This window comes from Euprymna scolopes, chromosome 46 (genome assembly GCF_053919585.1).
Source record: "Euprymna scolopes isolate OS-2025 chromosome 46, ASM5391958v1, whole genome shotgun sequence".
Lineage (NCBI taxonomy): Eukaryota > Metazoa > Mollusca > Cephalopoda > Sepiida > Sepiolidae > Euprymna > Euprymna scolopes.
The window spans coordinates 98,838,464-98,857,276 of NC_136527.1; the positions used below are offsets into that span (position 1 = coordinate 98,838,464).

An 18,813-nucleotide genomic window follows, 5' to 3' on the forward strand; every position below is an offset into this window, starting at 1 on the left:
AATAAATAAAAAAAAAATAAATAAAAATATTAAATAAATAAAAACATAAAAAATATATATTAAATAAATAAAAAAACAAAAAAAATATTAAATAAATAAAAAAAAATAAAAAAAAATATTAAATAAATAAAAAAATAAAAATATATATTAAATAAATAAAAAAATTAAAAAAAATATTAAATAAATAAAAAAAAAATAAATAAAAATATTAAATAAATAAAAACATAAAAAATATATATTAAATAAATAAAAAAACAAAAAAAATATTAAATAAATAAAAAAAAAATTAAAAAAAATATTAAATAAATAAAAAAATAAAAATATATATTAAATAAATAAAAAAATTAAAAAAAATATTAAATAAATAAAAAAAAATAAATTAAAAATAAATAAATAAATAAGTAAAAAAAAAAACGTTTTGATTGCATTCTATAACGATAGAAATTTTCCATTTGTTTTATTTGTGGAAATTGGTCGATTTGTTTATTAGCAAGCCGCCCCGCATTGCCCGGTCGTACACTACGCTTAAATAAAATATTTTCATTAATGCAGATTTTGTATTATACTAGCGAGGGGTACCCGGCGTTGCCCTGGTGTTTTGGGGGGGGGTAAAAAAAGAAAAAGTAAGTATGAGGATCGAACCCGAACCGTCGAGGCAAAGTTGTAAATTAAAGTGTGAAAAAAAAAAAAAACGTGCGATGTTAACCATTGCCCCACCGCGAGATGCTAACGGAAACACGTTTGAATTTATTTAATTACTTGGATTTAGCAGGTGCCCGTTTTAATGAGTTTGACTGCGGGATAGTATTTCATTTACTGCTGAACGCTTTTTTATCCACCCCCAAGATGTTATAGGAAGAAGACTAACCCACATGCGGCGAGCGACAAATATTGAATATTTATCTTCCTGAAATCGAGCAAATTAAATAGACAGGCGAGCTTCGTTGCTAACTGTGAGATATTACGATTTATATGTGGTATAAAAAGTTTTAAAAAGTTGTGAACCGACCGATCGCTTCTCTGAAAGAAGCCTTTTGTAGACACACAGAAAAAGCGAACACACATACACACACACACACATACATACATACATACATTTTCGCTTTTATATTTATAGACTAGCATTTCAGCCCGGCGTTACCCAGGTGTTTGGATGTGTATGTTGAAAAAAAAAAAAAAAGTGGTAGTAGGAAGGCAGGCTCAAACCTGTACCGCAAAGGAGGAAAAGAATAGGAAAAAACCCCTGACGTCTGGGCTGTTACAACAGCCACCAAACCGGAAGTTATGTAGGTTTAAATTGAGGCTAGACAATTGAAAGGAGAGGATAACTTTCAAAAATATCGGTGCACAAAGCGACCCCCCTCCTATTAAAAAGTGCCCAGTTGAAGGTGAAGATATTAATGTTTTTAGACAATTTTTCGATATTTGTCGTCTGAAAGGTCGAACTTCAAAACGATACTGATCTTGGTATCGGTCGCTTCTGTTGAAAGTTTAAGGCAGACATGCAAACAGACATACATACATACATTTATATATTGGTAACTAAAAATGTTCGATCCAAACCGATTAAAAAGCTTGCCCTATCTCTGAATACCCTTTATGTAAAATTTCAAATGTTTAGACCAGAAATTGTCTGAGTAATATGGTAGAGACCGCAAGAGGTCGATTTTTTTCAACTTTGACCCCTTGACATTTATTGTTTGGAGCTCAAATCAAATTATTAAGTTTGATCCATATCCAAGGAACCTATATCTAAAATTTCAAGTGTTTAGACCCCAAATTGTTAGAGGAGTTTGGTAGAGTTCTCTAAGGTCAAATCGTTGAACTTTGACCCCTTAACAGCCAAATTTCTGTCCGAAAACCGATCACGAAGATTTTCCCAAATCTCAGTACCCTGTATATCAAATTTCGAGTCTGTAGACTTAAAATTGACAGTTATTGCATAGGGAAATGTATACACACAGACAGACAGACACACAGATACACAGACACTTTTATAAATATATAGATTATATTGGACCCAATATATAGTAATATTAAAGATTTAAAAAGTAAAGTAAAAAAAAAAAGGAACATGACTCGTGCGCCATCACCGAGAATCAAAACGAAAAATTTTTTTTTTTTTTTTTTTTTTTTTTTTTTTTACAAGGTGTTCACCACTTATCAAGTCCCGGAAGCCACTCGGGGATAAGGGTTATTGTAAGTACAGTATGTTAGTGTGGATATTTAAAGTGTCTACTTGAGGGGGCGCTTCATCAGGAATTTGTTTACGTTAGACTTGAAGACGTCCAAGTTGTAGTCAGGAGGGAATCAGGCTGACGGAACAGAGTTCCACAGGCATGCAGTTCTAAGAAAGAAGCCCTGCTCATGGAATCTACGTTTAGGGAAAATTATTGACAGTAGTTTCAGCCAGACGGGTGTTTTTTGTGAAAGATTGGCGAGTGAGGACGAGGGATTGGCGCTCAGACGAGCACCTGCCATGGAAATAACGAGAAAACAAAGATAGGCTTGCAACGTCTCTTCTGTGGGAGAGAGGTTGCAGGGAAGAGAAAAGGGCATCCCCCACTAAGCCACAAAGTCTATTTTGTACTCTGTCAAGGCAAGATAGGCTGTTTTTAGCAGCTCCTGCCCAGATGTGGTAGCAGTATTCCATCCTTGGACGTACTTGGCTTTTATATAGATAGAGAATTGCACCAGTAGTGAGGTATCTTCTGGAACGGTAGAAGGATTCCACCATCTTTCCAGCGACCTTGGCAACAGACTTGATGTATCCATTTCAGATCAGGAGTGAAGGTCAAACTCAGAAACTTGTCAAAACATGGGGCTTCTCCTAGACGAGAGCCATCCATTTCAATTGCTGCCAGATGGGGATCAAAGCGTTGATGATGTAAAGATAGGAGTTTGGTTTTAGATGTATTAAAGGTAACCAGCCACGTCTTCCCCCACTGAACCACTCGTTCAAGATCAGAGGAGAGAGAATCAGAGAGAGCTTTGTCATTTACAGCCTTTGATGTGTTGCTGTAGATGGTCGTGTCATCAGCATAGATGTCAACGAATGATTTATGTATGTATTTAGGGAGATCATTGATGTAGATCAGGAGGAGAGTTGGGCCCAGGATGGACTCTTGAGGGACTTCAGCATTAATACTGCAGGCCTCTGATTTTTGTCCATAAACCACTACTCTTATGAGCCTATCAGAGAGAAATGATTTAATGATAGAATATTTCCAGTTATACCGTAGCTGGAGATCTTGTGAAGTAGGCCTTGTCGAAGGCCTTTGATATGTCAAGAGTAATTGCCCTAGAAAGGAAGCATTTGTCAAGAGATTCACTAATCCTGTGAGATATAACCGTTAACACGTCTGCGGTAGATCTTGCAGAACGGAAACCATATTGCATGTCACTAAGAAGGTTGTTTCTGCTGAGGTGGTTGACTACTTCTTTATTTAATATGGATTCCAACAACTTACTCATGATACACAGGAGACTTATTGGTCTGTACTGAGAGGGAGATGACTTTTCACCTGAATTCTTAAATACAGGGCATACTGATGAGGTTTTCCAGGGTGTTGGAAAGCACTTCTCCTTAAGGCAACGTTTAAATTGTTTCGTAAGTATGGGGGCAATTTCTGGTTGATGTGGTCTATTTTCTCAGATATACTCTTAAAGATAGTAACTCCGCTATTGTAGGGCCGATAGAGGGCAACTATAAATGCAGTGGTGTAAGCAAGTGCAACCCGGAAGCACATATAAGGTAAATTAGAGATATCCCTGCCACATGGGAAGCCATCTTTAATGTAAGAACATATTCCATCGCCATGGCGATCTTGGGGGTCAGATTTAGATGTTAAGTTAGAGTATCCGTTAATTATGAACTCATCTACGCAAGTGGTCGGCCCTATTCCAGTTTCGCTTAGAAAGAATATGTCCGGTTGTGTCTCCTGTAATTGGATTTCAACCTCTGGAAGGTTGGAATGTAGACCCCTAATGTTGGAGAAGGAGACCTGGTAGTAGGTGTCTACGTTGGAGGAAGAGGTTCTAGGTTTATTTGAGTTTTTCTTTTGAGATGTTTCTTGTTGAAGTTTTGGGATTTGTGGAACAGGTCGGCATACTTGGTTAGAGCAGTACAGAGAGGGAAAGTAAGAGAGAAAAAGACAGGAATTTTTTTTTTTTTGTAGCACATGAAAAGGTAAAGCCGTAACAATTACCCACTAGTATGGCATCGAGAGGCCCCACCAGAGACTACTGCATGGTCCAGATCCACTCACCAAATGGCAATACAGCAGTCCCAGTACTTTGCGCCTGCTGATAGGACAGCCTCCTTTGACGTTAATGCCTGAGCTATGAAGACATGTTTGCTGCAAAACTAAAAATTAAAACATGAACTATAGGCACCTCTAAAAGTCACCACAGAATTACCCTCCCCCCTAATGCCGCTGGAAAAATGGTGGGATCTTTCTATCGATCCGGTAAATATCTCACTGCTGATGCTATTCTCTATCTATATAAGAGCCAGGTACGTCCAAGGATGGAATACTGTTGCCACATCTGGGCAGGAGCTGCTAGAAAGGACGTGTCCTGCCTTGATAGAGTTCAAAATAGACTTCGTAACCTCGTAGGAGATGTCCCTTTTGTCCTCCTTGCAACCTCTATCTCACAGAAGAGATGTTGCGAGTTTGTCTCTGATGTATCGTTATTTTCATGGAAAGTGTTCGACTGAGCTTCAATCTATGGTCCCCCCTCGCCAAACTTTCACAAGAAACACTCGTCTAGCTGTAAACACTATCAATAATTCCCCCCACTCTTTATCTGTGCCTAAACCTAAACATAGATTCCATGAACAAAGCTTCTTTCTTAGAACTGCACGCCTGTGGAATTGTCTTCCGTTTTCCTGCTTTCCGGCTGACTACAATATGGTTGTGTTCAAGTCTACCGTAAATAAGTTCTTGATGAGCCGTTCCATATAAGTTATAAAATTTACCAAATTTTCATTACTAATGATTACTACAATTTCTACTGTACACTCTTTAACCCTTATCCTTGAGTGGCCTCTTGGCCTTGATAATGTGGTGATGCCTATGTAAAAAAAAAAAATATGAAAAACGATGTAACTTTATTATAAATTAATATTGTCAATATAACTTTTGTACCATTTAAAAGAAGGGCAAAATAAACTTGTAATAATCTAAAAAAAACTTTTTTCATCAAACGAAAATAATGAAATTGCGAGACGAAAATCGTGTTTACATTATTGACGCTTTAAAATAACGTTCCCATGCAGTAAGCATTTCGAACGTGAAAACATACCCCTGTTTTAATAAATCTAGCAAAAATCAACTAATGGTCAGATTTTCGTTAAATTTTCGATACTTATCCATTTTAGAATGAAATTACATATAAAATGTAGTTTCCGTAAAATATACGAGGGAAAATACTTTTTTAGTGCGTGTCCCCCCCATATTTATATTTTTCGAAATTTGAACAAAATATATTTAAATCTATCGAAATTTCTATTTATTATGAAACATAAGAGTTCAAATAAATAAAACATTTCTTTTTTAAAAATTTAAATACACGTATTGAATAAAAACTTACCTTGAAGTTGCAATTAAAAAAAATATAAATTATTATTTTTTAAATAGCGTTTTTTTTTTTTTTTCGAATTAATATCAACTATAATCAGTTGAATTGCCAAGAAAAAGAAACTTCGTAAAAATTGATTAATTTTTAAAAGATTAAAACTCCATTATTTCAAAATGTTCCGTTACAACATAAATTTTTAATTAATTGTTTAATTTTTTTTTTTTTTTAAATATTAAGTTTTAATATAAACATGGCTCTTGTCAGCTATTTTATCGCCAGATTAAAACCGATTTGAAAATATTATTGCACAAATATTAAGCATTTTTAGCCCCCCCCCCTCATATTTTGTTTCTCTTTTTACCGAATAAAATATGGAAGCCGGTAGTTAACCAAATGAACGTTCAGTAAAACCGTATTTCATATTTAATATACAAATGTTTATAATATTATTAATCATTAATCTGTGTAAATCTTAAAACCCAAAACCAAACCAAAATTATAACAAAGATTAATTAATTGCAGTTTGAAGAAGATAAAGGTTTTAAAAAAAATCATTAAGTCGCTTCTGCTTTTCCATAGTTCGTACAGTTAACACAAGTCTGACGTCATGGGATCGTTCGTTCTTGTTTTCACGTTCGTTTGGCAATGGCTAATGAACTAGTAGCTATTTTATTTATTTATTTTTTTTTATTACATTTTCACCCCAAACAAGGCACATTACCACTTTGATTTAGAGGGCTACTATCAGGGACATAAGCTACTGAGGTACTATGTAGGGAGTTGGGCAGCAAGATGTCGGTTCGCGTTACACTTGAACTTCTGCATGTCGGTACAGTTGGGGAAGCAGGGAGCCGGAATGGAATTCCCAAAGTCTGGAGGTTCTGGGGAAGAAACTACTGGAGTAGAAAGCGCTCTTACATCTAGGGATCTCTACTGTGAAGGGGTGGGATTTAGCTGCTTGTCGGGTTTGTCAAGGATATTTATGTCGTGGGAGCACAAGTGCTTGCATTTCGTCAAAGCATTCACCATTAAAATACTTATAGAACAAGTACAGGGGCGCAGCATTTCATCGATGGGACAGAGGCTTAAGTTTAGATGACAGTTCAGGACCTATCAGGTTGGCGACTCTCTTTTGAACCTTGTCTAGGAGTGAGAGACTAGTAGCAGATACACCAGCCCAAATATGACAACAATATTCCATACATGGGCGAATGGTGGCCTTATAGAGGTATAGGATACTTTCAGGCGTAACTAGTTTTCTAGCACGGTAGAGAGAGCCTACCCTCTTCGCAGCGGTCCTGGCAATACTCTCAATGTAATTGTTCCAACTCAAGTTTCCTGTGAATGTTAGGCCAAGGAATTTAAAAGATGTACTTTCTGATAAAGAGTCTTGGTCATTGCTATTGGTGATAGAGAAGGTTTCTTGTAATTATTGAAGGAAACAAGTTTAGTCTTGGTAGCATTAAATGTGACCATCCATTTCTGTCCCCATTCCACTACAGATTGGAGGTCGTCCTCTAGTGTTTGTGCCATTTCCTTAGATATGTGTTCATTTGTTTTTCTGTCGTGTCTGTTATAGAGCGTGATGTCATCAGCATATATACCCATCTCACAGACAATTTTGTCGGGAAGGTAATGAATGAATATTAGGAATACTAAAGGTCCAAGGATATACCTCTCAGGCACGCCCACATTTATATCATATTGTTTAGATGTACGACCATCAAAGACAACCTGGATTTTTATGTTAGAAGGTGTTATATCGTAGATTATATGAATAACAAGTCATTACTGGGGTTGTACAGAAAGGGTTTATTTAGGTAAAAAGGTACACACATTTCTAAGCGTCCATTGACAGCTTAGTACTAAATTTTGTCTCCCACGTGAGGAGAGTTTGCTTGTCTTTTTATAGACGTAACAGTCCATTCATTTGAGGGGTGTTGGATCAGTCCATTATATCACCTTCCTCCCAAGCTAAATTCTTCCCTAGAATTTCGCTTCACCATTTTTTTCTTTTTTGACTTTGTCCAAAAAAATCAGTTCTTTTTCTTTTACTTCTCTTTAAAATTTGCGTTTGCGAATTTTTTGATTTTGGAGAGTGACTTGTATTTTCCGTTGTGGTGCTTCCTTTTTTGGAGTCTCTATGTGAAAACTGTCATACAGTACTTCCATCGGTACTTCATTGTTTTTAACTCTTTCAATATATCCGGGTCTGAGTTGTACAACCATCAAAGACAACCTGGATATTTATGTTAGAAGGATTTAATTATGTTAAGCTATTACGTTATGCATGCATATTCATAATGCCATCATCCAACCTTAACCTGGCAAATTTCATTTTTTTAATTTTCGCGCTTCTGCACCGAACGAGTTAAAGCCCAAATATGAAGTTTCATGTCAGTAGACCAAAAACTGACATAGGAGTTTGGTAAGCAAAATGTTTTAAGCGTATATAAATATATATACAGGATGTCCCAAAAGAAGCTGACTGATTTTAAATTTCATTAACTTCCTCGATATTAAAGTCATGCTTACAAATTTTCATATGTGGGTAGATGAGCCTCTCCGTGATATTTTGAGATATAGTAAGATATCATAGTCTACTTATTTTAATTCTATTTTCACAACTTAATCTAGGGTATATTTTTTTACAAGATCTAATTTTAGTTATAAAAAATGATGTTACTCAAATTCCGATTACCTCATCCGCCATTACTCCACACCATACTGTCACTTTTTTTAGGGTGTAATTGCTGTTGAGCTGTTGTGTGGGGATTTTCTGATCCATAATCCTGCAATTTTGCTTATTTATGAACTCATTCAAGTGAAAATGGGCCTCATTGGACATAATGAGGTTTTTGAGAAAGTTTGGATCCTCATTGGCCAAATCTTGGAATTGCATGGTGTATTCCAGCCTTTTTTCCGGATCGTTTGGCTGAAGCTCTTGCACCAATTGAATTTTATATGGAAATTTGCCCTCTTTATGAAGCATTCTGTGAAGAGATGATCGAGAAACTCCAATTTGACTTGATCTCCTTCTTACTGATGTGGATGGATCCTCGGCCACACTCTCTGGTTAATCTCATCACTTCTTGCCGTACGGGGTCTACCAGATTTAGGGAGGTCACATACAGACCCTTGCTCATGAAATCGAGCCACCATAGCTTTTATTGCATTGGGAGTAGGGGGAATTTCTTGTGTTGAGGTTTCATTGAAATTCTCTTTGAGTTTCTGCTGTTGACTCATTCAACCGAAAATACAACTCTACGATAAATATCCGCTCCTCGGTAGTGTAACGACTCATGATGACCTTGGAAAGGTTACTCTAGATGATCTAAAGAAATAAAAGAAAAATATAAAAAATTAAGAAAGTTATTTTTTTTTTTTAACCATCAGCTTCTTTTGGGACACCATGTAGAAAGAGTTTTATGTTTACTATAAACTTTTTACACAAAAATTACGCAAGTATAAATCATATAGAATATCTGCATGAATATAATTACACATAATAGTTAACTAAAGATGATCATCCCATAAGAAAAGCGAAAAAACTAATAGGGAATTAAAATGAATGTTTAAAAGAATATGCAAATTAACTAGATCTTTTGCTAGTGAATGCAATTCCACAACCCATATATTAGAAAATTGTATTTTGTTTTTTAAATAAATAATTAAAAAAAGGCTAAAAATTAAAACATGAATCAATAGCTATTACGTTACACATGCATATTCGTAATGCTGTCGTTCGACCTTCACCTCGCAAATTTCATTTTTTTAAATTTTCACACTTTTGCGCCAGTTTTCCCTGGCTAAAACCCAAATATAAAGTTTCCCATGGGTTCGAATACCCTATATATGAAGTTTCCTGTCTGTAGACCAAAAAACTGACAAAGGAGGTTGATAGGCAATTTTTTAAACAGAAATATATACGCATACATAAATAGATATGGAAACAATTTTTTGTTTACTGTAAAGATTTTACGCAAATATTATGCAAGTATAAATCATGTAGAATATCTGCATGAATATAATTACACGTAATAGTTAACTAAAGATGATCATACCATAAGAAAACCGAAAAAACTAATAGGGAACTAATTAAAATGAATGTTTAAAAGAATATGAAAATTAGCTAGATCTTTTGCTAATGAATGCAATTCCACGACCCATATATAACAAAATTGTGTTTTCTCTTTTTAAATAAAGAGAAAAAAGGGTTTTTAATATGAATATCGATACACACAAAAATAATAGAGGTATAGATTTATTGATTTTGCCGATCTCTCTCTCTCTCTCTCTCTCTCTCTCTCTCTCTCTCTCTCTCCATATATACCGTTTTGTCTTTTGCCCCCCCCCTCTCTTTAATTTTTAATTTCTAACTTTCCTTGTCTCTTTTTAACCCCCTTTCTTTTCCTCCCCCTTGTCTTCCTCCCCTCTTCCCCTTCTTTCCCCCCTACCTTGTCTGCCCCCCTTTCCTTCTCTCTTTCTCCCCCTCTTTCCTCGTCTCTTTCTCACCCTCTTTCCTCGTGTCTTTCTCCCCCTCTTTCCTTGTCTCTTTCTCCCCCTCTTTCCTTGTGTCTTTCTCCTCCTCTTTCCTCGTCTCTTTCTCCCCCTCTTTCCTCGTCTCTTTCTCACCCTCTTTCCTCGTCTCTTTCTCACCCTCTTTCCTCGTCTCTTTCTCCCCCTCTTTCCTTGTCTCTTTCTCCCCCTCTTTCCTTGTCTCTTTCTCCCCCTCTTTCCTTGTCTCTTTCTCCCCCTCTTTCCTTGTCTCTTTCTCCCCCTCTTTCCTTGTCTCTTTCTCCCCCTCTTTCCTTGTCTCTTTCTCCCCCTCTTTCCTTGTGTCTTTCTCCCCCTCTTTCCTTGTGTCTTTCTCCCCCTCTTTCCTTGTGTCTTTCTCCCCCTCTTTCCTTGTGTCTTTCTCCCCCTCTTTCCTTGTGTCTTTCTCCCCCTCTTTCCTTGTGTCTTTCTCCCCCTCTTTCCTTGTGTCTTTCTCCCCCTCTTTCCTTGTGTCTTTCTCCCCCTCTTTCCTTGTGTCTTTCTCCCCCTCTTTCCTTGTGTCTTTCTCACCCTCTTTCCTCGTCTCTTTCTCCCCCTCTTTCCTCGTCTCTTTCTCACCCTCTTTCCTCGTCTCTTTCTCCCCCTCTTTCCTCGTCTCTTTCTCCCCCTTTTTCCTCGTCTCTTTCTCCCCCTCTTTCCTCGTCTCTTTCTCCCCCTCTTTCCTCGTCTCTTTCTTCCCCTCTTTCCTCGTCTCTTTCTTCCCCTCTTTCCTCGTCTCTTTCTCCCCCTCTTTCCTCGTCTCTTTCTCCCCCTCTTTCCTCGTCTCTTTCTCCCCCTCTTTCCTCGTCTCTTTCTCCCCCTCTTTCCTCGTCTCTTTCTCCCCCTCTTTCCTCGTTTCTTTCTCCCCCTCTTTCCTCGTTTCTTTCTCCCCCTCTTTCCTCGTTTCTTTCTCCCCCTCTTTCCTCGTTTCTTTCTCCCCCTCTTTCCTCGTCTCTTTCTCCCCCTCTTTCCTCGTCTCTTTCTCCCCCTCTTTCCTCGTCTCTTTCTCCCCGTTTTTCTTATTCTTCCCTCTTTTCCTCCTCTTCTTTCCTACACTTTTCGTTCTGCCTCGTTTTCCTCGTTCCTCAAGACATTGTGTTAACAAAGTTTCGTTTAAAGCTAACGCAACATTGTGCGTTTGTTAAGAATAAGATTACGGACTTTCTTTTCTCTTCAATTTAGAATAGTAAATCCCCCCCCACTTATTCTTTTTTGTATGTGGTGGTGGGGGGGAGTCAATATTCAAGTCATGAAAAATAAACTACTCAATTAACCAAGTGGAAGCCCCCCCCCCTCGTTATCTTTGTCTAAGAAGGGGCAGGAAGACAAGTGCAAACATAAAATAAAAAGGAGCCGAGCTAAACGGAAATAACTGAAGAGGGGGGGGGGGTGAGGTAAAAAAAAACTGTTGCGTTAATCATACCTCACCGACTATCCCCACCCCCTTCACCTGTTTTCAATGTTGGCGCGTTTTTTTTTGTTTGTTTTTTTTTTTTTTTTTTACCTTCGCTCAGTTTTACTTTGAAAATCTGTTGAAATGAAAGAAAGGCTAAAGAACCCCCCCTCCCGCTTCTTTCTAAAAAGTACTCAAACGACTGGAGATAATACAAAAAAAAAAAAGGAAAAAAAAAAAGGAAAAAAAAAAGGTGCGAACTACGTAGGTTAGTTTGACCGAGTTAAATGTCCGGAGAGAGAGAAAGAGAGAGAGAAAGAAAGAGAGAGGAAGAGAGAAAGAAAGAGAGAGAGAGGAAGAGAAAGAGAAACAGAGAGAGAGAGAGAGAGAGAGAGAGAGAGAGACCCGAGTCAATCCGGTCAATTTGTAAAATTAAGCGCGCACGCGCACACACGAGTGGGGTGGGTGTGGGGGGTAATTAATTTGACCACCCAATGCGAATGCGCTTTCCTTAAAGTCTCGTCGCACTCCACCGACCCAGACCCACCGTCATTTTGTGCCGAGTTCGTTTCTCTGTCACAAGTCCGACTTAAAAAAAAAAAAAAAAAAAAAAGGTCTTCGCTATTTCTTTTCTGTATTTTTCCTCAACTCTTCTTCCAACTTTACAATCTTCGCAGAAAAAACAAAAACAAAAAAAAAAACTGAACTTTTAAATGCAACGTATTTTAAATATGCGCGTCTGGTTGCTACCTATGTTACCTAACGTCCCACGAAGGGCAAACAGTTTAGGCCCGATCGTTAACGTGTGAAGAAACTTTACCCACCCCATCCATCCCATCTAACACACGCGATAAAAAAAAAAAAAGTAAAAAAAAGGGACCACTCTGGATCAGAATAGTTCTCCCCACCCCCCTTTTCTTTTTCGACTGAAGACGGCAACTATATTTGCAACTATTTACTGGCGAATATTATAAGAATTTACATTTTAAACAAATTAGGCAGGCGGCCATTCAAAAGTGCACGGAAAAAATCGGTGTCCTTGGTCACTATAACTAAAAAAATGTCTATCCTACTTGGTATGGGGACTTACCTATTATTCACCCGTAATGAACACTTCTGATTTGATTTTTTAAAAAAAATTAAAAAAAAAAAAAATCCCGAATCTAATACTCGCAAAGGGGAATTATCGCGATTCAAACGCAAAACTACAAAAACTGCCTTTTAAGTCGGAAAATGCTGACAATCTTATTCAACTTGTACAGTATATTTGTTTCTACCTAAACCCGTTGTTCGAGTCTTTCTTCATGGCCTTTTCTTAGGGCCACAATACTATTAACTCGAATCGTCAATCACCACAATACCGCATTTACTCCAGGGGACGTTTTATTAGAAATTTCCCGAATCGTGAATCTGTTTATATACACTAATTCCACTTAGATCCTAGCCCGAAAGGTGGGATAGTCTCCTCTCCATAAGGGCTGGATGTGACTAAAAGCCTTAATGTGGGACCACCCTCCTTCAAAAGGATTCAATTCTTCATTTTTAAATTTTAAAAATGAAGATTTTTTTTTTTATTCTGACGGAGGACAGATGCTGCACTTTGATCCAATCCTGAAAAACTTGGCAGCCTTGTGACCTTTCTATATTCGAAAGTAACTCGAAGAATTTGTCTTATTAGCGAATAAAAAAGTGGCAGTCAGACACGAAGTCATTTTGTAATGTAGGGAACCCCAGCTTCTAGCTCTCGATTAGGACCAAAATAAAAATTGCCTCAGTCAAGAAGTATTTCTCGTTCACTGACCGAGGACAGAAAAGATTACGTGTAGTATTAGAACAGACACAACACTGACCAAAAGGGCAAGGATTTCTGACGGGAATAAAATTTTATTAAGTCGAGTGTTGTAATGGCCCCCACCCTTTTTTTTTGGGAGAGAAACAATATATTTTTCGGAGGAGCCACTAGTGTAGAAAGGATGCACCTCATTCAAAAATAAACAAATAAAATGATAAATAAATACGAGAGCAAAGTTAGACACAAGGTCAGTTTTAATGTGAGCAAAATCCAGTTCTCCAATTAGGGGGTACGAAAATTGCCTCAGTCTAAATAGATTTCTGCTGCCAAGAATAGATTAATAGATACTACACTTTGATCCGAACTCAAAGTCCGGAAATTTTTTTATTTTTTTTTTTATAAAAAATAATAATTAAATAAATGAAAATAAGACAAAAAAAAACTACGATAAGTCGGTGTGTATCGGTGAAATTGTATCATAGTTGCAGAGAAGATGCCGGTTTTACTTTTTTTTCTTTTTTTTTTCTTTTTTTTTTTTTCGAACTTAGTTTGTGAAGATTTATTTATTTTGAAGCAAATGACATGAAAGGATATTAAATTAAAATTTTGGAAGAAGAAAAAAAATGACGAACCCTGGATGAAAAAAAAAAAAAAAAACTTTCGACATCTTGCATTAAAAAATTCGGGAATTTATTAATAAAGACAACAAAAGCTGGTCAAAAATACAAATATATATCAAATAAATGTTACCAAAGGCAAGATAAATGACTTTTACCTTACTGGATAAGTTTTTGTCATTTTCACTTATTTTAAAGTGTTTATTTACTTCGAAACGCAAGTAGTGTCTCGTGTTACGTTAGCGAGAACAAAATGACGTAAATTCCTTAAAAACATAATAGAAATTAAATAATTAAAAACTGCAATATTTTGGGACTTTCGGATCTGGATTTATGTACGATGTTTATGAAAAAAATATATTTCGATAATTATTACGGGTGACACTGGCCTTTTTTTTATTACTGAAAGGACTCGGCAGGATTGGAGTTTAGTTGAAGGTACTTTTGATTTTAAATAAAAATAAAAAAATTAAAGGAATTATTAGCCTCCTTCCGTATTTATTGGACTTCAGACCTTTTTTTTTTTTTTTTTTTTAAATCGGGAACAGGTGTAAAAAGAGAAATAAATAAACACATTGATTTTTATTGAAGGAGGATTTGATACGTCATTGTTTAAGGTTGTTTTATTTTCTGAATGACAGAAAACGCATCAAGCAAAGAGTTGAAAATTTAAGTTTTTTTTTTGTTTCTTTTTTTTTTTTTAAATAACACATGTTCATGTGTTTCAATTATTTAAAAACTATTTGCTCGAACAAAATTGCCGGAGAAAAATTATTTCTAAATCTAAGCAAAAATTATTCCTCCTTAAACCTTTTCGTTTTAAGTAAAAAGAGTCGAAATAATTTTAACGCGAAAAAAAAAATAAATAAAAATAAAATAATAATAAAAAAAAACTTAATTGAAAGGGAAATTATTTCTTTATATATAAAAAAAATCTATACTTTCTTAGTTGAAAGAAAATCAGTACTCAGTTAAAAAAAAAAGCCAATCTTCCAATTGAAAAAAAAAACAAAAAACAATTCAATATTGGTCCAAGTGAAAAAAAAGAAAAGAAATCACTATTATTCCAATTGGAAAAAAACATCAATATTGTTCAAGGGGAAAAAGAAAGAAATCAATGGTCTCCCAATTGGGGGGGGGGTCAATATTCTTTGAAAAAAAAAATCAATATTCGTCTAAGTGAAAAACAAAAGCCAAAGAAATCGATACTATTACATTGCTCTCCTAATTGGAAAAAAATCAATATTCTGTGAAAAAAATAAAATAAAAAAGAAATCAATACTCTCACAATTGAAAAACAAATCAATATTCGTCCAAGGGAAAACAACAAAAGAAATTAATGCTCTCCTAATTGGAAAAAAATCAATATTCGTCCAAGGGAAAACAACAGAAAGAAATCAATACTCTCACAATTTGAAAAAACAAATCAATATTCTTTGAAAAAAAAAAATCAATGCTCTCACAATTGGGGAAAAAAATCAATATTAGTGTTAGGGGAAACTACAAAAGAAATCAATACTCTGATAAGTGAAAAAAAAATCAATATTTGTCCAAGTTAAAAATAATTAAATCAATACTCTCCCAAGTGAAAAAACAAAAAAATTGTCCAAGTGGGGTGAAAAATAAAACAAAAAACAAAATCGGTACTCTCCCAATTGGAAAAAAAATCGATATTCTCCAAACCGAAAATAAGAATTGGAAAGCAAAACAATACCCTTCCAATTGAGAAAAAAAAAAAAAAAATATCTTTCTTCCAACTAAAAAATAAAAAAAAATAAAAAGCAAGTGTTTTTACGCAAAACGCAAAAACATAATAGCAACTTTTTCTTTAATTATTTTTTCAAGATTCACCTTTTTCGCTTCTTGGAATGAAGAAATTACCATTTTTTTTTTCTACCTGCCTTTTAAAAAATAGCGTTTTTATTTTCTTGATAAGCAAACGTGAATGAACATTTTTTTTTCAACGAAAGAACATGAGAATTAATTTCCAAAATATCTTCATGTTTTTTTTTTCCCCCCAAAACTCATTATTTCTCACCACAAGATTCTAACCCCTCACGTGACCAAACATTACAGTTTCAATTATATTCCCCGCCTGAATTTCTTTGAACCTTCTTTTTTTCACCCCCTGGCCCCTCTCCCCTGCAATGACTAGTGATGGCATGTTTCCTGCTCCAAATCCGTATTTTTATCATCAACACGAAATATATGAATTCCATTATTTCTTTTCACATCTTTCTACGCAATTCGCTAAGAAAACAGAACGTTCTTCCCTATGATGTAATTGTCTCAGACTACGTAGCGTATTTACCCCAAATTCTCTCGTCATTGACCCCTTCTACTTTTTGGTGGATTTACTACAGGAAATGGTTTGTAACGAAACTTTACAAATGGCCAAATTGGTTGGTATTATTTTTTATTTTATTTTTTTAGATATGAATTTGGGCACTTGTACAGTTTAATGAAGACATTAAAAAATTAAAATAGCGAAAAAAAAAAAGGTTATATTGTACGTATCCGTTTTGGACTGAAGATCCCCGAAAAAAAAATTCATTAAATTTGATCGTGTAGTTTTTATTTCATTTTTTACAGCGGAAAAACACGTTTTTATGACAGCGTGTTGAAGGTAGACATCTTGGATTTTTTTTTTAAAACATGCCACGGGGAGATAACTCCATGTAAAACGCCGACACTCCCTCCCCATCTTTATTACTAACTTTTCTTTCTAAAAATCGAATCTTTTGCTCGGTAATATAACAAATTGTTTTTTCGCTGTAAAAAAAAAAAAAAATTAAAAAAATAATAAAATTAAGTGAAATTTTGGTGAATGTCAAGTTTCGGGTTTGTATTACTGTACATATAGATTCGAAAAAGTTGTCAAAAAACAAATATATAACAAATAAATGTTATCAAAGGCAAGATAAGTTACTTTTCTACCTAACTGGATAATTTTTCGTGTTTTTATTCAATGTAACATATTAATTCAGCTCGAAAAACATACAGTGTTTACCGATGTATTGGAAAATTCAAGGCGGCGTCTGATTCTCTCTTTAACACGATAAGTTTGGGAAAATGTGTTATAAATACAAAACTATACAAAATACTATTAAAAACCCGCCGAATATATGTCAACCTATGTCACGGTAACATATATTGAGCGAATTTCTAACAGTATTTTATCCGGTTTTTTATTTATAACACCTTTTCTCAAACTCCTATCCTTACATCATCAACGCTCTGATCCCCAGCTGGCATCAATTGTGATGGATGGCTCTCGTCTGGGTGAGGCTCCGTGTTTTGACAAGCTTCTGGGTTTGACCTTTACTCCTGATCTGAAATGGAACACTTACATCAAGTCTGTTGCCAAGGTCGCTGGAAAGATGGTGGGATCCTTCTACCGCTCCAGCAGATATCTCACTACTGATGCAATTCTCTATCTATATAAAAGCCAAGTACGTCCAAGGATGGAATACTGTTGCCATATCTGGGCAGGAGCTGCTAAAAACAGCCTATTCTGCCTTGACAGAGTACAAAATAGACTTCGTGGCTTAGTGGGGGATGCCCTTTTCTCTACCCTGCAACCTCTCTCCCACAGAAGAGACGTTGCAAGCCTGTCCTTGTTTTATCGTTATTTCCATGGCAGATGCTCGTCGGAACTCCAATCTCTGGTCCCCCCTCGCCAATCTTTCACGAAAAACACACGTCTAGCTGAATCCACTGTGAAAAATTTCCCCCACTCTATATCTGTGCTTAAATCAAAACGCGGATTCCATGAACAAAGCTTCTTTCTTAGAACTGCATGCCTGTGAAACTCTGTTCCGTCTGCCTGCTTCCCTCCGGACTACAACTTGGATGTCTTCAAGTCCAATGTTAACAAATTCCTAATGAACCGCCCCCTTAAGTAAACACTTCAGCAAATCTCCTCACTAACTTAATGTACTTGCAATAACCCTTATCCCTGAGTGGCTTCCGGGCCTTGATAAGTGGTGATTACTGTATAAAAAAAACAAAAAAAACTTACCGTGTTAAAGAGAGAATCAGACGCCATCTTGAATTTTCCAATACATTGGTAAACACTGTATGTTTTTCGAGCTGAATAAATATGTTACATTGAATAAAAACACGAAAAATATATCCAGTTAGGTAGAAAAGTAACTTATCTTGCCTTTGATAACATTTATTTGTTATATATTTGTTTTTTTTTTGACAACCTTTTCGAATCTATGTGTACAGTAATACAAACCCCAAGTTTCTTTCCAACTCCTCAAAAAACTTTAAAATGACGACTTTGAAAGGTTTTCGGCGGTGCTGAAAACGAATATCACATTTAAATTTGGGGCAGATTAGTAGTTTTCATGATATGAAGAAGGTACTTTTTCAAAAAGTGGGGGATCACTTTCTTATATAAACTTAACGTAAAATGAGCACCCATTTTCTAGTCACTTAGTCACCATATCATAAAACAAATTTAACTGTGATATTCGTTTTCAGCACACCCGAAAACCGGCGCTGTTTTTGCTAAGAGATTGGTTTACATTTATAGTTTTCTTCTTTCCTAACCAGTTCGACATATTTTTTTTCACTTTTTTTTTTTTTTCGAGACATTCAACAATTTCTTGTTTTTTCTTTAATACTGTTTTTACTTTTGTTTTTACGACATATCGTCTTTTGGGTTTGTATTACTGTACACATAGATTCGAAAAAGTTGTCAAAAAAACAAATATATAACAAATAAATGTTATCAAAGGCAAGATAAGTTACTTTTCTACCAAACTGGATATATTTTTCGTGTTTTTATTTAATGTAACATGTTTATTCAGCTCGAAAAACATACAGTGTTTACCGATGTATTGGAAAATTCAAGATGGCGTCTGATTCTCTCTTTAACACGG

General features: G+C 35.5%; 1 protein-coding gene across 19 annotated transcripts in view; it reads left to right on the forward strand.

The window, feature by feature from the left end:
* The window catches only part of LOC145270654 (RIMS-binding protein 2-like), a 1,565,000-nt gene that overhangs the window by 426,405 nt on the left and 1,119,782 nt on the right, over positions 1-18,813 (forward strand). Inside the window, exon 1 of one of the 19 annotated variants that reach the window (XM_080126285.1) lies at positions 15,948-16,323. The exons of the other annotated variants lie outside the window; for them this stretch is intronic. Within the exon in view, the coding sequence (XP_079982411.1) occupies positions 16,288-16,323 (36 nt within the window). The 5' untranslated portion in view covers positions 15,948-16,287. Of the gene's footprint in view, positions 1-15,947; positions 16,324-18,813 lie in introns of those variants that run through there. 19 annotated transcript variants of the gene reach the window in all.